Below are 26060 nucleotides of genomic sequence, written 5' to 3'. Positions count from 1 at the left end.
CTGGGACACCTGGTATTGGCCACTGTCAGCAGACAGGATCCTGTACTGGATGGACCTTTGGTCTGACCCAGTGTGGCCGCCCTTACGTTCTTTACACATTCCAATCTGCGTTGGGAGGGGAACATGCCAACAGGATTTGGCTTGGACCCTCCATGCTGCTCCCGTCTGGCCAAATGCAGAATCTGCCACATGGGAAGTGGGAGATTGCAGCCCGCAAGGCGAGTGGGGCCCGGTGCTTTAGGGTGACCATGAATCGCACCGATGTGAGTGGCCGAGGCCAGAGAATTGCTTGCCCTCCATACGGGGGCAGCGCGCTGTGTGCATCCTGTGTGCTGAGCCTGGCGGCATGACGGTGGTGCTGTGCAGGTCCCGGGTGGCCTTGTGTTGCGAGCAGCTGCTGCAGCGTAGCTAGAGTGGGAGCCGGTCTCTAGAGCGCCAAGGAAGTTCCCTGGCTTTGCTTGTGTTGTGAAGCAGAGAGACGGGACATGTAGGGGGGGCTCAGGGCAGGGGGTTCTGGAGTCAGGAGGGAGGTTCGGGACAGGGGGTTGGTGTTTGGAGGAGCACGGGGGGAGTTAAGGAGCCAGGCAGGGGGTTGGGATCGGGGGTAGGCTCAGGGCTGTGAGTGAGGGTGCAGGAGTCAGGGATGGCGGTGGGTAGTGAAGGGTTCATGGAAGGAGCTGGCCAGTGGTGAGTGTGACGCAGCTCTTGCAGCTGATCCTCACAGAGACAAGGGACTCCAGGAGCTGGCCCCGGTTTCCATTTACTCCCCTCCAACGAGTGGGGAGGCTGAACTCTAGGGGTCAGCCCTCACTTGCAACTGCCCCTGCAGCTCGTGAGAGTTTGGTAGCTCCGGGGTCTGCCCAGCCTGCAGCTGCACCCCAGCCTTCAGCTGGACCGGGAGAGGGCGGAAGTTGGAGTCAGTGCTGCAGGGGATATTCACAGGCAGCTAAATTGGCACCCACCCCAGCATGGCACCCCTCTTCTCCCCGCCTCCCCCCTTGCTACACCTCTGGCTGTGGGGGAAAGTTCCCTTTCTCCCCGGCTGCCACAGGACCTGGAAGTACTGGGACGCCCAACGTTAGTTTCCTTATTGTTGCCTGATTTAAGGAGGGTGAATATTATTTATTTGTAGTGGTTGGCTTGCCATTTGAACGGAGCAGAAGATAATAAGATTCTCGTCCCAGAATCAGGCTGCACAGAATGTACAGAAGATCCTTGGGGGTATGACAGGATGTTCACACAGATAAAACAGTTGAAAACTTTATTTAAATATATGGACTAGATCAAATAGCAACGTGAGTTATACAATCAGGGTTACAAATGCAGTATCAGCAGTCTAAGATACATACGGGATTATAGCTATAAGCGGTGGTTTAATATACTCACACTTGTTCTCGATAACATGGTGATATGAAACGACAGCCAAGAGTTGCCTCCAGTATGTCAAAATAGGTCTGGTCTGAGTTTTTCAGTTCTTGAGTGTGAGGTGCAGAAGCTTATGCTATAAGGTATTGAAGCTAGCTTAGTTTACTTAACTGACTGATTTAAACCTAGATTAATCTCAGGGCATGTCTACACTACATTCCTCTTTTGAAAGAGGAACGTAAAGGAAGCCGATCGAAAATTCAAATGAAGCGCAGATTTACAAATCTCGTGCTTCATTTGCATAATCACATGAGAGCGCTGTTTCGTAAAAGAGTTTTTCAAAAAAGAAACTGCAGTCTAGATGGGGTTCTCTTGAAAAGAAAACAAAACAAAAACAAAACCTTTTTCAAAAGAACGTACTCCTGAAAAAAAAATTAGGTGTACAGGTTCTTTCAAAAAAAGTTTGTTTGTTTTCCAAAAGAACCCCATCTAAACTGCCGGTTTTTTTGTGAAAAACTCTTTCAAAAAAAGCGCTCTCACACAATTATGCAAATGAAGCGTGAGATTTGTAAATCTGCGCTTCATATGAATTTTCAATCGGCCTCATTTGCATTCCTCTTTCGAAAGAGAAATGTAGTGTAGACTTAGCCTAAGAGACCATTGGAAAGACAAAGTTTAAAGACAAAGTTTAGAGACTAATCTTAACTCCCAAATCCTCCTGCTCTTTTTCCTCCTCTTCTTCCCTAACTTCTTGAACTAATCAAAATCCTGAATATCTACTATCTGGGAGAAATGTCCCAGAGAAAAATGCTAATTTTGCCTTAGCTTATCATACAGGATATGGCCTGTAGGTCCCTTGCGTTACAGCCAAATTACTTTCATATAAGCAAATAATACTACTATAATAAAGCAAGCGATTACAGAGTACATGGCCCCCTTTGACAGAGAGATTGTAAAATGATCCCTTTCACACAGGTATGGATGTAAATGGTCAGGGATTTGTGGGGACAATTTCAATGTCATTGTCCACTGCTTGGGGTGGAGGTGTATCAGACAGCAGACACTTTAGATATTCTAGTGCCTTTCTGGGATGTGCACCATATCTATGAATTTGCTGTCATCTATGTTAGGTACCTGTCTAGATCTTTGCTTGCACCTGGTGGAGTGACATTCTGTATATCCCAAAATAATGAAAATAATTCCAACAGCAAATGCTTGGCCTATCACTCATCCTTTTAATCCCACATCCACCACAGGAGTGGCTGAAGACCCATCACCCTCATTCATTAAATTAATGGAGATTGCTTATCTCCTAGAACTGGAAGGGACCTTGAAAGGTCATCAAGTCCAGTCCCCTGCCTTCACAAAGCAGGACCAAGTATCATCCCTGACTAATTTTTGCCCCAAGTCCTCTCTGCAAGAATTGAACTCACAATCCTGGAGTTGGTAGGCTTATGCGCAAGCCACCGAGCTATCCCTCCCCCCAATAAGGTGATTGTTTGGCTTCACCCTTATCATTAGTAATTTCTATGAGATGGGTCTCATTACCAGCTAACAATGCCTTTAACTCCAATCCTAGTGAGGAAATACAGACCAGAATTACAGGAATCGCACTGGAACCTCTTTTGATTGGTTGCCACACAAAATTGGCCATTCCAGAGTAGGTCATCCTCTCCATCTTACTTTCCCGTTTGGTCAGCCTCACAAGTGACACATTCTCTGACGATGTTAGCTTTGGGGTCGTTAATGGAACAGACAGCCGCCAACTGTCTGTACATCTCGTTGTCTGAGTCACACACTGGTACTGAGATAGTGAATGAGACATACAAGGAGCAACACATGTGGATCACTTCTTTTCTGACTTTTGAAAACATCTGGGACAATACCAACTCCGCAAATTGTTCATCTTTGATTAGGTGGGATTATAATGCTTTCGTTATTGTGTTGACTACACATTCCACAAATAAAGAGCAGAACATTTTTTTTCCTCAATATTGATCCTTGTACTGAACAGGCTACGTCTAGACTGACATGATTTTCCACAAATGCTTTTAACGGAAAAGTTTTCCGGTAAAAACATTTGCGGAAAAGAGCGTCTAGATTGGCACAGATATTTTTCCACAAAAGCACTTTTTGCAGAAAAGCATCTGTGCCAATCTAGATGCTCTTTTCCGCAAAAAAGCCTCAATCGCCATTTTCGCGATTGGGGCTTTTTTGCGCAAAACAAATCTGAGCTGTCTACACTGGCCCTTTTGCACAAAAGCTTTGCGCAAAAGGACTTTTGCCTGAACAGGAGTAGCTTAGTATTTCCGCAAGAAGCACTGATTTCAGACAGTAGGAAGTCAGTGTTCTTGCAGAAATTCAAGCGGACAGTGTAGACAGCTGGCATGTTTTTCCGCAAAACCAGCTGCTTTTGCGGAAAAACTTGCCAGTCTAGACACAGCCAACATTTTTAAAATCCAACCAGTTCTGAGGCCACACTCAACTGGCCAAAGAGCTGCACTGGCCAAGCCAACTAGCCACACTCTGCTTGCCAAATACCTGCATGTGGCTAATGGCTAGCATGTTGGACACCACAACAGGCTGATTAATTTAATGTTGTGTCTCATTACCCAGTTGGGTTATAGCATGCACATTCTAAACTGTAAATTGCTCTTCCTGTGACCGTCCCTTGATTCCTGGTAGCACTGGGTTAACTACCCGGTTCACTTCCTCTCGTAACACATGATCTTTATGTTTTTTGAATCTTTCCTTCCCAAAACTGCCTACATGCCTGGCAGGCAGGAGGGCTGTGGTTGTGACATGGCAGCTTAGCTCCTTGGATGCTAGGGAAGGGTGGAGACACAGCATAGCAGCCTGACTTCCTAGCCTTCAGGGAGGGCTGGGGCTGCAGCACTACAGTCGGGCTTCTTGGCTGCCAGGGAGGGCTGGAGCCCGGGCCACAGCATGGCAACCCCAACACTCCCGGTGGCCAGGAAGGATCGGGCTGGGGGTGGGTGGGTTTTGGCTCCAGGGGTGGGACTGGGGTTTGCTTTCTCCAGCTGGGCCTTAACCCTCCACTCGGAGGTCATGAAGGGAACCGGAACAGATTCCTTTGGGCTCATGATCTCCCTCCCACGACACGCTCCTCTCCCTGGGTAGGGGCATCAGGTTTGCTACAGAGCCATTTCCTCGGCGTGCTGCAGCTGGAGCTGCTAACGTTGAGGTCGTCATCCAGGTAGGCGCAGTCGGCTCCCCCTTGTATTTCAAACCTGCAAGCCAGAGGCAGTCGGAGCGAGAGTCAGTGTGTGCCAGGCACAGACCGGGGGAGACACCCCAGGAGAGGGAGGGGAGCTACCGCACTCACAGCCCCTCAGGATCTCCCCCTCCCTACACTGCCCCAGGCAGGAGGGGAGGTGAAAGCAGCCAGTGGGGCATTTCCATCAACTCCCACCCAATGCAGAGAAACAGACTCACCGATGATCGAACTCGGTGCCATTGACCCATCTCCAGACCCCGCCTGCGTCCTTCCGGAGGCCGATCCAGTGGTCCAGTCTGCCTGGGTAGGGCAGCAGGGAGCGCTTAGAAACCCAACAAAACCAGCTGTTAGTCCAACTCTGCTGCTCCCCCCCTCTGGCAGCAGGGGATTTCCAGAGGCCTCTTTCACTGTTACTGGGTGAAGGGATCAGATCAGTATTAACCCTTCAGCCGACCAGGTCCTGGGGCTGTGGCACATACTGGGTGAAGCAAGGTCACTATCTGCCAAGTGGCCCCTTCTTGGGGTGCAGCAGGTCCAGAGGGGAGAAGGAGCTGCGGGAGGAGGTGTCATGGCTCCTTCCCCACTCTGGCATGATAAATGCAGAAGTGGGGGCCAGCAAGTGTACCCCAAAGCCTTATCTACCAGGCTTTGGTATAAAACTTCCCCCAAAATCTTAAAAACCCTAGATTTTGGGAATAAATCTTCCACTGCCACCACCCAAATATTAATAACGAGATTAGGGGAAGATCATTTGGGAAATCTCACCCCTATTATAAAAATCAGGCACACAATTAACCAATGCCAGGTTAATAAAAAGAAAAGAAAAAACTTTTATTATTACAACAATATTCCTGTTGCAGCATAAGGATCAGATGGGAAGGTAACAAAATATGTTCATGGAGGAATTACACCATGGGCTAGAACTTAGTTAAAAAGAAAATCCAAACATCTCTTAAGCAGTGCCATTTTTCAGATCCCATAACCAACCCTTAAAACAATAAAGCCTAACGAAAGTACCTAAACTTTACCCTACTTACAGAAAAAGAAGAATTGTTTCTTGGAGAGAGAGAGAGACATGTCTGTCCCCCACTGTAGCTGCAGAGGACTCCCCAGAGACAAAAAAGGAGAAAGGAAAAAACCCAAATTCATTTGTCCCAGTTTGAAAGTCCCACCTACATTCCTACAGGTCACTCCACCTGGCTAGGTGTAGTTAACTCCTTAATCCCCAGGGGTACGTCTAGACTACAGAGTTTTGTCGACAAAAGTGGACTTTGTCGACAAAACTATACCTGCATCTACACTACCGCTGAGTTCTGTCGATGTAATGTCGACAGAACTCAGCAGTTTTGTCAACGCTGGTAAACCTCATTTTACGAGGCATAACGCCTTCTGTCGACAGAAGGTGTTATTGCATGTAGGGTTGTGTCTAGACTACAGGGTTTTGTCGACAAAGCAGCTTGCTTTGTCGACAGAACTGAATGTGTCTAGACGCTCTTCGTCGACAGAAGTTTTGTCGACAGATACTGTCGACAAAACCCTGTAGTCTAGAGGTACCCCAGGATGCTGGCTAACCCTCATAATCCTGACAGGAGGGCAGACAGACCCCTGCCACCAGGGCAGGGCAGTGGAGGGCAGGGAGCACAGGGCAGGGTGAACTGTCCCCACCCCAACCATGGGGGAACTCTGGGGCTTTGCGGAGCTGGGGAGCAAGGGTAAAAGTAACACATTTCATTCAAGCGCTGTCTCTGTGCAACCTCCACTTTGGGGAGGGGGTCAGGGCAAGAAGTTGGGGAGGGGGCTAAGATAGGACCCTACCTAGTGCCTGCCCTAGGAAGATGCAGGACCAAGGACAACCCCCGCTCTCTCCTGCACTCCAGGCTCCATCTGACCCCACCTCTTCCCACCCCTGCTCCATCCCCTCTTCCAAGTCCCTTTTCCTCAAGTGACAGGGCCCGGGAGATTACCAGGGTTTAGGGGAGGACTGGGACTGGCAACAGGGGATGCTCCACCCCTGCATTCACTGCGGTGCTACGAAATAGCGTGACCTGGCCCCAGCCCAATGCGCTCCCTCCAGCCCAGCTCCCAGGCACGTCCCTCAGGGGAGTGGAGCGGTCTGGGATGGGGATGGCCCAGAACACGGGCATTGCAGGCTGCAGCCAGGGCCCCAAGCTGAAGGGGCCCCAGGCACCAGTCCCTAAAGCCCATTTCTTCATCGGGCCTTACTGCTGGGCCTGCAGCTGGCTCTGCCCTGCACAGGGGGAGTCTCAAACTGGGGCTCTGAGCACGTTCAGAGTCAGGGAGCCTGGAGCCCCAGGACCACCCAAGGTTTGGCTGCCAAAACCTCACCAACTCTGGCCCGCCCAACTCCCCTCTGTCCTTCAGGGGCTGGGCCCAGCCTGACTTCAGCCCAGCCTGCGGTGCCGGCGATCGCCAGGCTTTGCACAAAGCGTCCGTGCGGCTCACCAGCTGCTGCAGACTCTCAATCGCGGCCAGGGAGGCAGCGTGTGAGGAGCAGTTCTTCTGGCTGTCGGTCCAGTTCCCTTCGGCATTCGAAAAATAGTAGAATTTCCCCTGGATTCTGATCCAGTTCTCTGTGCACCCAGGAGAAGTAGGGGGGCAGGGAGGAGGATGTTTAGATCTTTCCACTAGGAGAAAAAGAGAGAGAGAACGAGAGAGAGAGAGAGAGAGAGATCATTCCCATCTCTCAGTGGAGAACAAGCAGGCACGGGAGCACAGGGACTCTGAGAACAGATCAGACCCGTGGGTTACATGGCTGCTCTCTGAGAGCTGCCAGCACCTGCTGCTTCAAAGCAAATGGCAACACACACACCCTGGTAGGTGGTGAGGGGACAGCCTGCCCAGGGCACTCTGCCCCCTTCCCTCCACCATGCAGGCCTCAATGCAGAAAGGTTCACACAGAGGGGTGACTGGCGTGGACGCACATGAGGGGAGGGGGGACAGACCATGTGACCCTCACCCAGCCCAAGGAAGAGACAAATCCCCTGCCCCCCAGACCCTGCCATTCCCTTCATCTGCTCCGCCCTCTGCTGCTCCCAACCTTGCCCCACCCCTTCCCTCCCTTTGCTCCGTCTTCTCCCTCTTCCCACCAGCCGATGTGCCCAGGGGACTACTGGCCAGGGTTCTGGTGCCGGCAGTGGTGGTGTGGCCTGTTCTGTTCCCTCAGTTGTGTCACTCTGCTTCCCGCCGGTGAGCACATGGGCTATCCTGACCTGCCCCTCTGTAGGGTTGCCAGATGGTGGAAACAAAAATACTAGCGCCCCCTCCCTCCCCCCCCCCCCAAAAAAAACTAGGAGAAAATTCTGTTGAAGGGGAAAAGAGGGGGGAGACCAAAGTCATTGGTTGGCAGACATTTTGTGCCGGCAACCTTGAGGACCTGGGTAAGCATGGGGTCTGGGGTTGGAGGGCTGGGGGTGTTGGGAGCCGGGGGAGGGGGCGGAGGGAGGCCGGGCACTGAGTGTTTGTAGGGTTGCCAGGTGCCCGGCATTTTTGCCTCCTGGCTGGGGAAAAAAATCTGAAAATATTGAACATTTTAGGTGTCTGGTATTCTCTGAATTCTTTTACCGGACAGGAGGTGAAAGTACTGGACTGTCTGGGTGAATACAGGACACCTGACAACCCAGTAATGCCCCGGGATAGCAGAGAGAGCTGGGGCTGGGTTGCTCCATTTCCTCTGCCACTGCTGGTGAGTGTGGTGTGTTGGGGGCTGATCCTTGTTGCTGGTGTCATCCTCCCTCCCCCACTAACTCCCCCATGCCCAGGGGCTTTGGCCCCACCTGCTGCTGGTGGGCCCCTTGTTCCTCCCACCCATGGTGTTGGGTTGCATTTCCTCTGAATACAACAGAAGATTAAGAGTGGTGCAGTAATTCAGCCAGTTCCATGGAGTGGCCACTAGGGGGAATCAGACCCCAACAAGTGGACGTGACCTGCTGGGCTTGCTGCTGCTGCTGGATTTGCTGCTGCTGGGCTTGCTCCCAAAGACCATTTACACCTTAAATCAACTAGAATTCTTTGAGGGGGTCAACAAGCATTCGGACGAAGGGGACTGGACGTGTCTCTGGCTGGAGGGAGGCCATGCTACCTCACCAGACAGTGGCCGGACCAGTTTGGGGGCCTAGGGAACCCTGCTCCAGGACTGGCCTACCAGTGGGTAAAAGCGGGGTCTCTGGCCTATAGCCCAGCTGAGCCGTAGTCTGAATGTCCAGATCCTAGCCCGAAGCAAACCCCAAAAGCAGTTCAGGGGTTCGGGTCTGGAGTCAGGCTGAGCCTCAGCTTAGAAAAGCCGCACCCTTAGTCAGGTCTCGGGGGGAAACCTGCCCCCCAAGGAAAGAGGTGGGGGGGATGCAGGCCCACCCACTCCACTGCGTCCCAGCCCATGGCCCTAACAGTGGCAGTGCGGGGTGCCACTGGGACAGTGGGGATCCTGACCGCAACACACAGACCAGTTGACGTCCATTTCCTCAACCGACCCAATGTTGGCTGTCCTTGGGCCGCTTCCCACTTCTCCCACCTACCTGCCTCAGCCTCTGGTTCTCAGGATCCGCCAGGGACAGTGGGGCTGGCCGTGTGTCCATGGGCTCCAGGTCGGGGTTGATCAGTGGTCCCCACAGCACAGGCCAATCTCCTGGGTCTGCCAGGGGTTGGGGCCACCCAGGCCAGTCTTCAGGGCATGTCAGCAACTGACATGCCCCTTACCAGTCATGGGGGCTTGGCAGCAGCCTAGGACGCCCAATCCAGTCTCCTGGGCCCGGCAGGGGACCTGACGGTACCTGCCTGTCCTCCCTTCTTGGGTGAGGCAGCCGGACCTTTCTTCTAGGGCGCTCGGCTGGAGCATCTGGCTGGCTTGGCCGTTGGGTTCCAACTGAGCGCTGAGCTCCTTTTATACTCCCAGCCCCACCTTTCTGCTTCCTGTGGGTGAGGCTGAGTTGCTCTGGCCAAGCCCACTTAGGGAGAATTTCCTTTTCAGGGTCAGCGGGAGCCCCACGCTGACTCACTACAGGGATCCAGGGGATATAATGCATTTAGATTTCCAGAAAGCCTTTAACAAGGTCCCCCCCTTAAGCAAACTAAACTGTCATGGGATAAGGGGAAAGGTCCTTTCGTGGACTGGTAAATGTTAAGAGACAGGAAACAAAGAGAAGATATACATGATGGCTGCGTCTAGACTGGCAAGACTTTGCGCAAAAGCGGCCGCTTTTGTGCAAAATCTTGCCGCCTGTTTACACTGGCTGCGAGTATTTGCGCAAGAACACTGACTTTGTACTCTACAAAATCAGTGGTTCTTGCGCAGATATTCTGACTCTCCCACTCAGGGATAAGCCCTCTTATGCAAGCATTCTTGTGCAAGAGGGCCAATGTAGACAGACAAGTCAATTTCTTGCGCAAGAAAGCCCGATGGCTAAAATGGCCATCAGAGCTTTCTTGCGCAAGAGAGCATCTACACTGGCATGGATGCTTTTGCGCAAAAGTATTTGCGCAAAATCTTGCCAGTCTAGATGCAGCCAATCAGTTTTCAGAATAGAGAGAGGTAACTAGTGGTGTCCTCCAGGGGTCTGACTTTGGACCAATCCTAGGCAACATATTCATAAATTATCTGAAGAGAGGGGTAAACCGTGCAGTGGCAAAATTTGTGAGTTTCTCTACTTTGCAAACCTTTACCTTTATTTTCAGGTAGTAACTGAACAAGAAATTCAGAATCTCTCCCCATTTTCTTGGTTTTGGCTACCCCTTGTATCAGTCATATCTTGGTTTATAAGAAGATATTGAACCTCATAAAGCATTGAGATACCTTAAGGGTTACATGTTGAATACCAAAAGCCAAGCAACACTAGTTTCCTTTGTCTGGCAAAAAGTGCCTTGTCACTTTTACAACTTTGAATGAATTGGCTTTATTAAAAACCAAAGCAAACCAAATCATCTGAAGCCTACAAAACAGAGTTTTACAAACCTACAAAACAGAAGTGTTTAAGGAGGTCTTAAAAATCTCACAGAGATGCATACACGCATGCATTCTCCTTTATTTAATCTCCTTTACACTACTTTAATTATTTTTACACAGCTGTGCATAGATCGTGCACATTTTATACATTTGGGTGGTCAAGTCTCAATAGAAACCCTTTCTGCTCTTTTAGCAAATTTAACTAACGTGTCCATAGTCAAATATTAAATCAGATTGTCTCTATGCCTGGTTTATTTACAGACATTTCTTTGGAAAAGTGTCCACTTTTCCTTTAGAAAGGCTGCAAAGAAACCAAGAATTCTTTTCCTATCACGCTTTTCTTCTTTTTAGCATTTTTTACAACATTCTGATGTCTCCATTCCCTCCAGGCTCTGCAGAGTTAACATCTCGCCCTTTTTCCTTAAAATACTTGCTCATCTCCAAAAGGAATAATTCTTTCATTCAGATGTTACCACTCCACATTTTATTCCAGGGATTTGAATTTCCAATGCCTGGACTTACTGCTTTCCTTTACTCCTGCCACTGTGCTCTCAGGACTCTGAACCTGTTTTCCAATCTCGCTAGCTTTCCTGCCTGCTTGTCTGGGCCTGATCCTGATCCTGCTTTCTGTGCTGATCAGCCCCTTTCCACGGACACTGGCTTTGTCCCACTATCAATTTACAGGAGGGTGGGTTCCACAGCTACCCCCCACGCCTCCGGGTCCTTTAACATTTTAAATGTCTAATGTTTATCAACTTCTCATCCTAGTTTAACCAATTAGTTGTTGGGACTTACTAATAGTCAGTGCTCGCTGAGCCATGGTGAGCCCTGCTCACCAGCACGCGGAGATCACCCGAACTCGGCTCTTCTGGGTTGTAATCCCGGGGCGAGTAGATTACATAGATTGTCGAGACCTGCTAATAGTTCTTAACCTCACTAACAATATTTTCAGCACACAGTATACAATACAAAAACCGCAAACCTGTACCACAGGCCAGGAAGGGGACCCTCAACCTGTCTCAATTTTTATCCTTGAAAGAATTTCATGGGATATCTTTCCAGGGTGAGAAGGCAAAACACCACATTTATTGCCATCATAACATTATTCTGGTATATGCATATTCACACACACAGGCACACATATGCCCACACCCCATCTTGCTGTTGCTTAAAGTTCCACTACAAAGCTTCTGTTAATACAAACTTTTAATTCGTCATATTTTCTTTATAATAGAATCTGTATTCTAATTACTCCTAAGAGCAGCGGTGTGATCATTCTGAATCACAAGGATCCATCTAATCTGTGTCTATGTTAATGTCAGATACAGACACATGCAGTGTCCACCTGATGCATCTTTAGCACGGGCCTAGAAGACTGTTTCTCCCTGCTAACCAGAGAAGGGTGGCCAGCAAAGTTAACGCTGCTTAACATTTATTCTCACACTACCCATTACGTACATCAGACATTATAAAACTCTCTTGTCTACAAGAACCCAGGAGCAGGCACTGCAAGGGAGGGATAGCTTAGTGGTTTAAGCATTCACCTGCTAAACCTAGAGTTGTGAGTTCAATCCTTAAGGAGGCCATTTAGAGATCTGTGGTTAAAAATCTGTAAAGGATGGTACTTAGTCCTGCTGTGAAGTCCAGCAACTGGACTCAATGACCTTTCAAGGTCCCTACTACAGATAGGAGATAGTCATCACCAAGGCAGAAAGCACCATGCTCCAAGACTGAATCTTCAAGGGGTGGGAACTTACCTCCCAGAGCTGCTGCTAAAGCAATAATGACAACCACTGCAGCCCCAATTACACCTGCGAGGACACCTGGATGTTTCCATAGCACAGGTTGAGCCCCATTATCTGGAAGATAAAACCCATCAGTGAGACCAGAACTGTTGCCATGGGGCTCTGATCTGACCCACCCCATTCTTGATTTCTATAATGGTTCTGTCCCTGCTCTCTACACACTCAGGCTGCAAAGGAGACTCTCACTTACTCCTGCGTGGCTCAGTGAGGGGGGCAGGACAAACAGTCTGGCTGTGTCTACACTGGCCAGCTATTTTGGAAAATCAGCAACTCTTCCGGAATAACTTGCCAGCTGTCTACATTGGCCCCTTGAATATCCAGAAAAGCACTGACGATCTAATGTAAAATCGTCAGTGTTTTTCCGGAAAAACTATGCTGCTCCCATTCAAGCAAAAGTCCTTTTCCAGAAATCTGTTTCAGAAAAGGGCCAGTGTAGACAGCAGATATTTCTTTTCCGCAAAAAAGCCCCGATCGCGAAAATGATGATCAGGGCTTTTTTGCGGAAAAGCGCGTCTAGATTGGCCACGGACGCTTTTCCGGAAAAGCATCCTGCCAATGTAGATGCACTTTTTCCAAAAATGCTTATAATGGAAAAGTTTCCATTTTAAGCATTTCCGGAAAAGGGTGCCAGTGTAGATGTAGCCTCTGTGTAATAACATATGGGACAGAAAAGGCAGCTGGGACTGTTGGCTTGCATGGCCCGTGTTCGCCCCCGGCGTGGCACTCTGGATGCACCTCTTTTCGATTCCCTCTTGCTGTAATAGCTGTTACCAGATTTGCCCGTTACTTTTGGGCATGCTTCTTTATTAGGGTTATTCTTCAGGGGGGCAGGGGTGTTATAATTCTATTAATGTGCTGCTTGTGTTATTTGTGTTCCCATGGGGGCTATATTTCTCCCTTCTGCCAATTCCCTCCCAATGGGGCTCTCCTGCAGGTTCTAGGTTCCCCAGGGCTGGGCTCTTCCTGCACTAAAATGAGAGGAACACACAGACACACCTACTACCACAGCAGTCTGAGAGGCGGGTTAATCAGCACTCAGCAGCTGAGTCCTTATCTGTCCCTGGACTCAGCAGGCTGGTTGCACAGCAATGCCAAGTTGTGACCCTCCTGCGCCTTTGGACTCCATGGGCTAGTTTAACAGCACTTTAAGTTGCCACCCTCATAAGCCCCCAGGTTCAGCACCTCCCTATCCCATTCCCACACCACAACCACTCTGCAGGTAACCCCCTTGGTGAGCAAACCCCACAGGATTTTTGGGTACCATGGGGGCTGTAGCTTAGATGCAAGGAACATTGTTGCAGCGTGAATGGGGAACCCAACAACAGCCCTGGGGAGGGGAAAGTGAAAAGCAACCAGCTTAGCAATGAAAGTTGTTCCTAGGTAGTAACCGTACAAGGGGAGAGAAACACACACACCAGTTACAATATTAAATCTAACTTATATCTGACTTTACAAACTCTAAGGCTGAAAAGTAATAGGTGTAACGGCATCGCGCAAGAGGGGGCAGTGTAGACTCTTCTTCTTGTGCAAGAGCCTCTTCTGAAAAAAATGGTGGCTCATTAAGTATGCAAATGAGGCTCGGCAATATTCCACGCTTAGCCTTATTTGCATTTTACTCGCGCAAGAAGCCTCGAGTGTAGACATAGCCTTGGAGTGCCAAAGTGGGGAACAGCCTCAACACCTGTAAACCCCCCTCATGCAACACAAAAGTTACAGTTGTTGGGAAATCATGCATTGTTATTTAGGGAACATAAGAAAGAAGGGTCAGAAAAAGAAATCAGGGCGGGAGCAGAGAAGGGACAGCAGTGTATTGCAAGCCCCCTGTTCAGTAATCACGCATGCATGTGAGACTGACAAACAGCCTCTAGTGCTGGGGCACATCCCTGAGATATGAATGTGAGGCTCCCCTTAAAATCAACCCTAATCCCTCTAGGGCCCCAGGGAGAGGAGGCTATGGAACTTAGCGAGAAGGGAATGTGGGCTAGCATGCAATGGAAGCGGTACCTGTGAATCTGGCTGTCATATGAGTCTGCCATGCATGTTATCAGCTCCACCATGGCCGTCAAGACTTTCTTCTGTTCTTCATGTCACGTTCCCTGCTTGCTTTTCCATTCCCACGCTCCACTCGCATCTCCTGCAGCAGAGTTTTACTCACTTAAATTGCTCCCTGTCTTAATCAGGAGTGCTGACCAGCACCTTGTGACTAAGGAGTTAATTCTGTCTCTAGCCAGGTATCTGGTCAGCCAATAACAAAGAAGGTAGGAATTTCAAACTGGGGCAAAGGAGTCTATTTTTTCCTCATTTGAAAAGCAGAGCAGTTTCTTCCAAGATTAAAGGACATGAGAGACACTTCTCTCTCCAAGGACGCACTTCTGACAAGGTGTAAGTAGGAAAAAGTTTAGCTAGTCCATCAGGATTTGTTGTTTTCCTGGTTTGGGAACTTGGAAATAATGCCTGAGCTGGTTAAGAGTTTGGTCTTTCTCTGTAACTAAGTTTTAACCCAGAGATTTCCCATGAGTATATCAACTGGTGGTTCTTCCCATCTAGCCACTTTACTATGCTTGCAACTGTAGCTTTGTTTTGATAATAAAAGTTTGTTTCTTTTTTTAATTAACTGGTACTAGTTGATTGTTGTGTCCTTTGACTCAGTGCCCAGTTATAAGGGCAGAGTCCATTGCTGTCTGAAAATTCCCTCTGTTTTTCCCAACTCCATGTAAAAAGGTGGTTGGGGCAGGGGGAAAGTTTTACCTGAGGGAGGAGTTTTCCCAAGTGATCTCATCCCTGGTTTTCATGGACATTATTTGGGTGATGGCATCGGATTTCTCCAAAGTCTGGGTATTAGGATTTTGGAGGGAGGTTTTTGTACCAAAGGCAGTAGAGACCAGGTCTTGGGGTGCTTTTGTGGGTCCCCACTTCTGCATTTGTCATGCCAGAATGGAGAACAGCCTTGACACTCCCTGTCCAAGCAGGTGGATTGCATTTGTTCCTTGAACATGTCATCCCTGCTAAGATTTCACCTTCAGATCTGTGGTAGCCAAACAGCTGGATGAGCTGGGCCAGGCTCACTGATGCACCTGCTGTAAGGGGGTGCATCGGGGAACATGCTGCGCACTATCCTAGACAGGGCTCTTGGCCTTGGAGGCCCCACATTCCCTTCTCACAAAGTTCCATAGCCCCCTCTCCCAGGCACCCTCGAATGCAGGGCAAAGGGGAGGAGGAGAAGTCAAGGGCAAGCTTACATTTGACCAACAGAGATGTATCCCGGAGCAAGAGGCTGTCTTTCTCACACCTGAAATAGGCCACTTTCTATTCTCTTCTCCCATCCCTGAAGCTCCTGCCCTGAACGCTTTTTCTGTACCTGCTTGTGTTCCCTAAAAAACAACCCCTCCCCACTCCATGATTTCTCAATAACACTATCTTTATGAATTGCGCTTAAGGAGGGGGAGTTTACAGAGTCTACCAGCAAGCACACAACAGATGGGGCACCTTGTTCATAGCAGCAGGCATGACTGTCATCACTGTCTGCCTTTTCACAAAGCCGTTTTTCAAAGCCTCTCTAATTTGCAGTGCCCTTCAGTGTGCTCTCCTTGCTGTCCTGGGGTCTGGCTGCTCATAATTAACGTCTAGGCTCTTTGCCTCAGCCACCAATCCCAGCATAAAACCTTCCCAGGCTGCCTGCGTACAGCTTCATGAGCCCTGGAAGCAAGGGGTAGGCCAAAGATCACTCTTGGTCAGGACTATGCAACACACAGCTCCTGGGCCGCATCTGGCCTGCTGGCCATTTGTTTGTGGCCCACGGGTGGGAGCCAAAACAAAAAAGCAGTCAATAGAATGGTCTTCTGTTGAGATGTGTTTTACTAGTTAAATTCCTGGACTGTCATTGCTCATGAAAAGTGCTGTCACATGGGTGGCAATTGGGTAAATATTGCATTTTATTCATATCAGCAGAACTGATTTAAATGGGACCTACGTGTTGTGTAGTCTTGCCTTAATCTTTGTATTCATTCCTGTAGGTGTAAAAGAAAGTCTTTGCATGTATATTTTCATGTCTATACAACCACACTTCAGTCGTAGCCTGTGGCATGTGCTGTGAGTATCATTGTGGCCCCCGGGGCTTCCAACATTGAGCAGCCCTGCTCTTGGTAGTTGCATGTGTCTAATAGTACAGTAATTGTTTGCTCTGGGAAAATTCCAGCTTGCAGCTTTCTGAAAAACAGGCGCTCCCAAAGATTTGTGCATCGTGCATCTTTCCCGACCATCCCACGCTGATGTTGGTGAAAGGACCCTTGTGATCCATGAGCACCTGTAGCACCATCGAAAAGCACCACTTGCGCTGTATGCACTCCTTGGCAAGGTGGGTCAGGGGCCAAGATGGGGACGTGCATCCTATCGCCCCATCACAGTTAGGGAACCCCATCACTGCAAAGCCAGCCACGATGTCCCCCACATTTCCCACAGTCACAACCCTCCGAGGCAGAAGGGCGCTGATCGCCTTGGCTATGTGGATTACAACAGCTGCCACTGTCCACTTCCCTACTGCCAACTGATTCCCAGCTGACCAGTGGCATCTGGCGTTGCCAGCTTCTGCAGGGCAATTGCCACTTGCTTCTCCATTGTCAGAGCTGGCCTCACGTGGGTATTCTTGTGTGTCCGGGCGAGGGAAAGCCATTCGCAAACTGGCCTGCGTGAGAGCCACTTTCACGGGAGGGGTTTGCAGCCACTGCTGATCATCCCAAAACTGCATAATTATGCGGTCTCACCTGTCTATCTCATGGCACTGGCCATTTCAGCCCAGTGTGGAAACAACCCCCCTCCACTCATTTTTCCGGGGGTCCAAGTGATCTCCTGCCCCCCCCCACAAACACACATACATGGACATGGGGGGGGGAGGAGTCAGTTTCCCCCACCCAGCAAATCACGCCCACTCTGGGGTCTAGGCAGGGCTGGATCCTGTTCCTGCTTCTCCCTACCCCCGTCTCTATGGGGCTGGGTCGCTCTGTGCTCAGAAGTCTCTGGGCAAAGGCCACCAGGCCCCTGGAATGGGAGGGGCTGAGGGCAGGCAGCCCTCAGCAGGGCCATACCAGGGAGCTGCCCCCCTCCCCCCAGCTCCTACAGGGAAGGCACCGTTCCCACAAAAGTTCAAAGAGGAGCTGCTGGATTTAAGTGGGAAGAGGAACTGCTGCTGGGGCTGCCAGGTATCTGGTATTGAACCAGACAGTCGAGTATTTGGAGTTTGTGTCTGGTAAACAAATTGAGAAAATAAGGAAGTTTTTCTAATTAAGGAAGTTTTTCTGCTATTCCTGGGCCAGGCTTGTCACCCGACAGAAGCCTGCTCGGGACATGTGGCAATTAAAGGAGCCGCAACTGCATTTCAGCCCAACCTCCCACATCCCACCCCGCCCGGCCAGGTCTCCCTGGTTACTCCCGGGCGCTTTTTTTTTCCCCCTTCAACAAATTTTTATCAAGTTTTTGTCTGGTATTTTTTTTGAAACCATCTGGCAACCCTAGCTGCTGCTGTCCCTGCAGCACTGGGCCTGGGCAATTATCCCCCTTACCTCACCCATCTGCATGAACACGTTTTCCTACAAGTCTGAGTCAGTCTCAGCCCAGAGCCCCACAGAGGTGGCACTGCTGCACAGCCAACAGCTACAGCCGGGGCTGAGGCACCCCTTGCTCCGTGACTCCAGCACAACCCGCCCAGCAGTGGGCAATTCCCCATGGGCTGCATGGCCAGGGTGGGGTGTTCCCAGCTGGCAGGGCGCTGGGTGGCGCAGCCAGGCACTGAGTAGTTCATTGCTGTTGCAGAGCAGGTCCTTTTGACCACAGCCTCACGCGCACAGTGCCCATTCTGCCACACAAAGGCCCCTCACAGAAAATGTAGGCCGCCCACACACTCTGAGAAAGCATAACTTGCAAGTGCACAATGCAGCTTTCAGTGAATGGAAGTGATGCCTTGTAGGCATCAAAGAACAGGGAGGTGAGCATGAGAAGAGAGCACAGCTGCAAGAGATAGATAAGACTCTGTTGGCTGGTCCTTGAAGTAGACATAAGGAGATAAGACAACTGTCACACACACTGACCATGCCCGCATCAGGCACTGTCCATGGGGCCACCAGGCGGGCATCATGAAAAATCCTATAGGGCAATATTGCACATTACCAGCCTATCCGGCCCTGCCCAAGAACAGACCCTAATATGGTACCGGACATCAGGTTATGGTATAAACACCCTCAACCCCTTTGTTCCGAGTGTTGAGGGCATGTGTCTTTTTTGTTTGCCCGGCTGAAGGATTGATCACCCTGAGGCTGTCTCCCAACTCCTCCAAGTTAAAAACAGGAGTGCGCGAGTCCTGAGCATGCTCCGAGTTCTTGTGTGTTTTTATGCTGTTACCGTTGCTGGATTTGTAAGTATCACTTAAATATATATGGGTATGTCTACACTAGAAAGTTAGTTCGAACTAACGGACGTTAGTTCGAACTAACTTTCCTAGGCACTACACTAGCGCTCCGTTAGTTCGAACTTAATTCGAACTAACGGAGCTCTTAGTTCGAACTAGGTAAACCTCATTTTACGAGGACTAATGCCTAGTTCGAACTAGCTAGTTCGAACTAAGGGCTGTGTAGCCCTTTAGTTCGAACTAGTGGGAGGCTAAGGCTTCCCAGGTTTCCCTGGTGGCCACTCTGGCCAACACCAGGGAAACTCTATTGCCCCCATCCCGGCCCCGGAGCCCTTAAAGGGCCACGGGCTGGCTACTCACTTTGTGCCAGTTGCAAGGCTGCAAGCACCCGTGCCTGCACAGCCTGCACCTGCCACAGGATGAGCCAGCCATCCGAGGGCTCCCAGCCCTCCACTGCTCCCCAGGACCAGCCTGGCGGCTCCCGGGAGCCTGCCCGAGGGCGCAAAAGGCGGGCGCCCGCCTGGTCAAGTGCGGAGATCGTGGACCTCATCGAGGTTTGGGGGGAAGCCTCCAATGTCCACGATCTCCGCACTAGCCACCGGAACGCGGCCGTCTATGGACGCATGGCTGCCAGCCTGGCCGCCAGGGGCCACCAGCGCAGCCGGGAGCAGGTGCGCTGCAAAATAAAGGACTTGCGGCAGTCCTACTCCCGGGCCTGCCTGCCAGGGGCTGACCCGGAGGCCTGCCCCCACTTCCATGCCCTGGACCGCATCCTGGGGCCTCATGCCGTCCCTGCCCCCCGGGACGTGATTGACCCCGGGGCAGAGGGACCGCTCCTGGACACGGAGGAGGAGGAAGAGGGCTCTGAGAGCCAGGAGCCTGCCGCCAGCCTGCCCAGGACCCGGGACCCCCGAGGCACGCCACAGACCCGCTCGCCTGCATCGTCAGAGGCCGGGGAGGCGTCCACCTGTGAGTACCCTCGTGTTCCCCTTATGTGTACGGGGGGCTGGGGCGAGAGGGAGCCCCAGGGCCGTGCGCCTGGGCCTTGCCCACCACGGAGCAGCAGCTGGGGATCCTGCAGGGGCCCTGGCCTTGCAGAGGGGAGCTGGGTTTCACACACCTGGGCCCCTGGGGTAATTGACCGCTGGTCTTCTTGCACCACAGCCGCAGCACCTGGGCCTGCAGGGTGCACCACACCGCCTGCAGCAGCCGCCCACGCCCGGGCAAGCAGGACAGCCAGGAACCAGGAGGACTACCAGAGACGGCATCTCCGGTTCCTGGACCGACAGCTCCGTCTCCAGGACCACTGGGTCCAGGAGGACCTCAGGCTGCGCCGGAGGAGTCTGGAGGCCCTGGAGGAGCAGGGCCGTGCCCTGCGAGGCCACCTCCAGAGCCTGCTGGACCGCTTTCCATTTCCTCCTCCCCCTGCTCCCCCTCTTGCTCCCCCTGCTCCTCCTGCTTCCGCTCCTGCTTCCGCTCCTGCTTCCTCCACACCCCCTGTCCCCTCTGCCCCCCCCTCCACAACCATTCCCCACCGACGCCCCCAGACCCGCAGTGTGGCGAGACGGGAGAGGCAGCCGGACTCCCACCCCTGAGCTTTCCTTTCCCTTCCTCCCTTCCCTCCCCTCCCCTTCCAGCTCCCTCATCCCAGGTTTCCCCCTCCCTTCTCCCACCTTCATTCCTCCCTCCCCCACCCCAGTTCTGTGAAATAAACAGACGTTTTTGTTTGAAAAACAGGTGTCTTTATTTGACAGTAGGTAGGGAGGGGAAAGGGGGGGTGGGGTGGAAGAAGGCCCCGGTGGGGCATGCAGGGAGAGGTCAGTCCTCCTCCTCCTCCACCTGGAAGCTCTCCCGCAGGGCTTCCCGGATCCGGATGGCCCCCCCGCTGGGCTTCCCGGTCGGCGGCGGTGCGGGGCTGACCGTAGTGTCCAGCCATGCGGTCAGCCTCAGCCATCCAGGCTGGCAGGAAAGCCTCCCCCTTCCGCTCACACAAATTGTGGAGCACACAACATGCCGCCACCACGGGAGGGATGTTGTGCTCGGCCAGGTCCAGACGGGTGAGGAGGCATCGAAAGTGGGCTTTCAGTCGCCCGAAGGCCCCCTCCACCACGATGCGGGCCCTGGTCAGCCTGGCATTGAAGGCCTGGTGGGAGGGATTGAGGTGCCCCTTGTAGGGCTTCATGAGCCACGGCTGCAGTGGGTAGGCGGCATCCCCCACCAGGCAGACGGGCATGTCCACGTCCCCGACCCTGATGTGGCGGTCGGGGAAGAAGGTCCCGTCCTGCAGCCGCTGGCACACGGAGGAGTTCCGGTACACCCGTGCGTCGTGTGCTTTGCCGGACCAGCCCACATTTATGTCCGTGAACTGTCCCCGGTGGTCACACACGGCCTGCAGGATGACGGAGAAGTACCCCTTGCGGTTCACATAACGGGACGCCTGGTGTTCCGGGGCACGGATGGGGATGTGCGTCCCGTCGATGGCCCCCCCGCAGTTGGGGAAGCCGAGGGCGCCGAATCCCCGGATGACGGCGTCCGGGTCGGCGAGGCGGACCACCCTGCGGAGCAGCACCCGGTTGATGGCCTTGACCACCTGCGGAGAGAGACACAGCAAAGCGCCAATCAGTGGGGCGCCCGGGTGGCTGGGAGTGTGCGTGCCCTGGCAGTGCCCCGCGCCCCACTCCCGGAAGCAACCCCCCTGGCGGCGTGTAGTACGGCCGGGACAGCCCGACCCCTCCGGTGCGGGGCGCTTTCGCCTCCTCCCGCCCCCCCCTTTGTCCCTGGGGCGGCCCATCCCCTCCTCGCAACCCCCCTCCCCCCCGGCTCGGTGGCCGACGAGCGCCGTACCTGCATGAGCACTGCTCCGACGGTGGATCTCCCCACGCCGAACTGGTTCCCGATGGATCGGTAGCTGTCCGGCGTGGAGAGCTTCCAGAGGGCGATGGCCACCCGCTTCTGGAGGGGGATGGCGGGCCTCATGCGAGTGTCCCTTCTTTGCAGGGCAGGGACGAGCCACTCGCAGAGCTCCAGGAAGGTGTCCCTCCTCATCCTAAAGTTCTGGGTCCACCTTCGGTCGTCCCAGTGCTCCAGGACGATGCGGTCCCACCAGTCGCTGCTGGTGTCCAGACGCCAGATGCGGCGGGGCACGCCGGTGCCGGGGCGCCGCCGCGGCTCCTCCACGGCCCCCAGGGTGGCCAGGTGGAGAGGCAGGGGGCTGACGTTCCCCAGGTGGTGCCAGGCAGCCTCGAGCCATTGCTGGCAGGCTTGCAGCAGCAAGTCCAGAACGTGCACCAGAAGGTGCAGGGCGAGCCGGGGCTCCATGTTGCCACCTGCGGCGGCCCCCCCGAAGGGAAGCACCGACACAGACGGGCACAGAGACCGACGCTTTGCTGTCCCTCGGCGAGGTTGGCAAGCAAGCAGGAAAAGCTGAGAACCGGCTGTCCAGGGGGGTCCCTTTAAGCACAAGCCTCAGATAGCCTCAGACAGCAGCCACACAAAGCAACTGCTGACCTGATGCCCTGCCAGAACCGGTTTCAGCTGCCCTTAAATGCCCCCTGCGTCCAATCAGTGTGGACGCGCTAGTTCGAACTAGCAAAACGCTAATTCGAACTAGTTTTTAGTTCTAGACGCGTTAGTTCGAACTAGTGCTGTAGTGTAGACGTACCCTTAGTTACTAGTTTGGTTAATAGTTGAATTGTGTTAATCTCACTGTGTAATTCTGTAAAGCAGTGGTCCCCAACATGGTGCCCGCGGGGGCATTTGTGTGCGCCCGCCAAGTGCTCAAGGCTGGCCTGGCCCTGGGCACGTGGCGCATGCGTGGTGCTGGAGCCGGCCCTGGGCACATGGCGCACGGTGAGTGCCGGCCCCGGGGACGCCGCAGATTGGCCACCCGCGCTCTGGGCACGGTGAATGGGGGGAGCACAGGCCCTGGGCGTGCGGTGCTTTGGGGGTGGAGAGCGCAAGCGCCGGCCCCGGGCGTGCGGCGCTTGGGGGGGGCAGCCCTGGGAATGTGGCATGGGGGGCCCCGCCCCCGGGTGCCCGGTGGGCGAACGGCCACGCCCCCGGGCGCCCGGGTGCACAATGGGGGGCCCCGTCCCCGGGCGCCCGGCGGGCGAACGGCCACGCCCCCTGGCACCCGGCAACCTCAAATGGTTGGGGACCACTGCTGTAAAGTGTAACTGAGTCTTATTAACCACACTGTGTAAATTGTATAATCTTGTGGGCTGTGTCTACACAGGGCCACTTATTCCGGAAAATCAGCCGCTTTTCCGGAATAAGCTGCGAGCTGTCTACACTGGCCCTTGAATTTCCGGAAAAGCAACAACGCTCTACTGTACAAAATCAGCCGATATTCCGGAAAAGCTACGCTGCTCCTGCTCGGGCATAAGTCCTTATTCCGGAACACTATTCTGGAAAAGGGCCAGTGTAGACAGCCCAGTAGTCTTTTCTGGAAAAAAGCCCCGATCACGAAAATGACGATCGGGGCTCTTTTCCGGAAAAGTGCATCTACATTGGCCACAGATGCTTTTCCGGAAAAAGGGCTTTTCCGGAAAAGCAGCCTGCCAATGTAGACGCTCTTTTTCCGGAAATACTTATAACAAAAACTATTCTGTTTTAAGCATTTCCGGAAATTCATGCCAGTGTAGACACAGCCATGTTGTATAATAGTGTTGCATTAAGGCCAAGTATAAGTGTTAGAAAATAGAAACCCAGGAGTTGTTAAGTTATAGAAATAAATCAATGACTAACTCCACCAGCCGCCCAAAAATAACCATAGAGGGACTGGCCGTGGGTGGAGTTTTTATTATCATTATATTGGCTTTGTTTTTTGTATTTTTTGCTTGCATGCTGCTCTGCCTTAAATGAATGAGAGAGTGATTTGATATAATCGAATTGTAATCACTGAGTATGTAATCAGTTGAGTGCAGTTTGGTCCAGTTTTCCCCTCCTGTAAAAGCGTTAGGCAATTGCTTGTTTTAAAACTCATTTGAAAGTCACTTGATTTTTGATAAAGACCATTCTGTCTAATAAAAAAAAATCATTTGTTTCACCATCATCCTGTAGTTTTCACTGGGTAGTCGGCTTTAACCCTTTGGGGCCCCCACCACTTCACTGAACCAAGTTGTGACAGTTGCTAGGTTAGAAGGAAGGGCACAGCAGCCCAGGGGACAGAGGCCGGCTGGGAACGGGGTTGGTTTCTCACCCCACCTGCACACCAAGGCCCGGCCCCGTCCACACTGACCACACACTATTTGAGTTCTGAGAGGTGGGAGGGAAAAACCCCACCCACTTCTAAAGGCCCCTTCCCCAGCCTTGGTAGAGTGACCACTGGGGCCAGGACTCAACTGATTATTTGGGGAACACTAATACAAAAGAGGATCAGGCTGCAAGTCACTGGTTTAAAACAAGGAAAGTAGGAGGGGTACATTGAGCAGGGAACCTCCACCCTGTGCAAGGAGCCAGTGAACACCCCCAGGGGGACTCTGCCCAGAGAGGGGGCCTTATTTCTGCACCTCCTGATTTCACCTGTCACTGAGCCCCCCCCCCCACCCCCCCACCCGGTGTGATTGATGGCAGCTTTGGCCAGGAGCAAAGTGACAAGATGTTCTCAGGACTTTGTGGGGAGCAGGATGGGGGGAAACGGGGAGAGAAATAAGCGACGGGGAAGTGCAGCCGGCATCTCAGGAAGAGGTTCTGGAGGAGCCAGAAAAGGGGCGGCCGCCTGGGGCTCCAGGTTCTCCCCCATGCACAGAGGGCCGGAGGCGGCTGCAGCCAGAGGAGCGGGCAGGGACCTGAGATCCGTGCACCTGCCTGTCAGCACCAGAACGCAGCTGGGCGGGTCCCGGCGCCACAGCGACCTCTAGCGGGCCCGGGCGGAACTGCAGCCCCGCCCCTGCAAGGTGCGTTTGTGACAGCGTGAAATTCTGCCTCTCCTCCCCCAGAGGCGCAGTGAAAGGGCGGCCCCGTCGTAGCAGACCCAAAAAACCACGCACCGACCCCGCCCTCGCTACCCAGCCAAAGAGGGGAGCAGCTGGGGCCGGGCGCCCCGAGATCCGCCGCTCCCCAATACAGCCCCCCCTCTGTGTGGGTCTCGCCTCCCTCCCTGCTGGTGGGGCAGCCCCCCAGGCCACGCCCGCCCCAAACGGGGCTCAGCCCCCGGTAGCTCGGTCCCAGCCCCAAATACAAACAAATCCCCCCCCCCCCATTATTCTGGGGCCCCCGCGATCCCCCCCCCCCCCCGTGAGTCCCCTCCCAGTAAATCTCTCCTCCCCCACCCCGGGGCTGTGTCGCGCTGCGCTCACCGCTCCCTCCATGGGCGCCGCCGCGCCCCAGCGCAAAGCCGGGGGGCCGAGGGCAGCAGCCCCCGAAGCGGCCCGGCCGGAGCGATGGCTCCGCTCCAGCCCTCTGCCGCTGCGCGGGGAGGCGGCATCGCTGCCCGCGAAATTCAAAGAAGCTTCAGCTGCTTATAGTGTTGCGCGGCGGCCGAGAGCTACGGGCCCCCCTGCGATAGCCAGGCCCTAGGGGAGGGAAGAGGGGGAGGGACAGGTCGGATCTCTGAAGCCCTTGGGACAGAGGAGCCGATGGGATCTCAGAGATTTACACAGGACCCTGCCAGTAGGGACAATTTAGGGGCACGGAGCACGCTAGTAGCTCTGCGGAAACCCCGCCCGTCGCCCTGCCCACAGGACGCGTCAATTTCCGCTGCCTACATTTTACAGCTGTGTTAAAAAGGGAGCAAAGGGGCAGAGCAGAGGACGCGAAGTCTCATATGTCCCGTGTGTGTTTTCTTCACTGCCCTGGTTCCCTGAGTTGCACTCCCCTGCTTGCAATGATAGTTTTGCTCCTTGGCAAATAGTATCAGAGGGGAAGTAGCCCTAACAAAAGACAGGATTATTCAGCACATTAAAGACTAACAAGATGGCTGTGTCTAGACTGGCAAGTTTTTCCACAAAATCATCTGCTTTTGCGGAAAAAACTTGCCAGCTGTCTACACTGGCCGCTTGAATATCCACAAAAGCATTGACGATCTCATGTAAGATTGTCACTGCTTTTGCGGAAATACTATGCTGCTCCCGGCAAAAGTCTTTTTTTAAAAAAATTTTGCGCAAAAGGGCCAGTGTAGACAGCAGAGATTTGTTTTCTGCAAAAAAGACCCGATCGCGAAAATGGCCATCGGGGCTTTTTTGCGGAAAAGCGCATCTAGATTGGCCACGGACACTTTTCCACAAAAAATGCTTTTGTGGAAAAGCGTCCTGCCAATCTAGATGCTCTTCCGAAAATGCTTTTAACAGAAAACTTTTC

At 52.9% G+C, this 26060-nt stretch overlaps 2 protein-coding genes across 2 annotated transcripts; both read right to left on the bottom strand.

Annotated features, from left to right (window-relative positions):
- Positions 1-1247: 1247 nt before the first annotated feature.
- LOC112547226 (C-type lectin domain family 2 member D-like) lies at positions 1248-25379 on the bottom strand. Its single transcript, XM_089770610.1, has 6 exons — positions 25061-25379; positions 14369-14498; positions 12317-12418; positions 7067-7248; positions 4822-4925; positions 1248-4616 (listed from the first exon to the last, which is right to left on the bottom strand). Exons 2-6 carry the CDS (start codon positions 14385-14387, stop codon positions 4466-4468), a joined length of 558 nt encoding a protein of 185 aa, XP_089626736.1. The 5' UTR covers positions 14388-14498; positions 25061-25379; the 3' UTR covers positions 1248-4465.
- On the bottom strand, positions 16521-24950 carry LOC149522203 (uncharacterized). Its single transcript, XM_089771502.1, has 3 exons — positions 21606-24950; positions 20497-21351; positions 16521-17102 (listed from the first exon to the last, which is right to left on the bottom strand). The coding sequence occupies exons 1-3, from the start codon at positions 22077-22079 to the stop codon at positions 16521-16523; spliced, it is 1911 nt and encodes a 636-aa protein (XP_089627628.1). The 5' UTR covers positions 22080-24950.
- Positions 25380-26060: the final 681 nt, after the last annotated feature.

Source organism: Pelodiscus sinensis, chromosome 19 (genome assembly GCF_052426305.1).
Source record: "Pelodiscus sinensis isolate ZL-2025 chromosome 19, ASM5242630v1, whole genome shotgun sequence".
In the NCBI taxonomy this organism is placed as follows: Eukaryota; Metazoa; Chordata; order Testudines; family Trionychidae; genus Pelodiscus; species Pelodiscus sinensis.
The sequence above is the reverse complement of the archived record's forward strand: the minus strand, read 5'-3'. Positions and strand labels throughout refer to the sequence as shown.

What these genes read in the sequence shown, in the direction of transcription:
- LOC149522203 (XM_089771502.1), bottom strand. Translation starts at nt 22,079, where the DNA reads ATGGAGCCCCGGCTCGCCCTGCACCTTCTGGTGCACGTTCTGGACTTG. An exon ending in TCGGAGCAGTGCTCATGCAG is followed by an intron (nt 21,352 to 21,605) that starts GTACGGCGCTCG and finishes CTCTCTCCGCAG; the next exon opens with GTGGTCAAGGCCATCAACCG. An exon ending in ACTGTCAAATAAAGACACCT is followed by an intron (nt 17,103 to 20,496) that starts GTTTTTCAAACA and finishes ATAATTATGCAG; the next exon opens with TTTTGGGATGATCAGCAGTG.
- LOC112547226 (XM_089770610.1), bottom strand. An exon ending in TTTAGCAGCAGCTCTGGGAG is followed by an intron (nt 7,249 to 12,316) that starts GTAAGTTCCCAC and finishes TTTTTCTCCTAG; the next exon opens with TGGAAAGATCTAAACATCCT. An exon ending in GGCACCGAGTTCGATCATCG is followed by an intron (nt 4,617 to 4,821) that starts GTGAGTCTGTTT and finishes TCTGGCTTGCAG; the next exon opens with GTTTGAAATACAAGGGGGAG.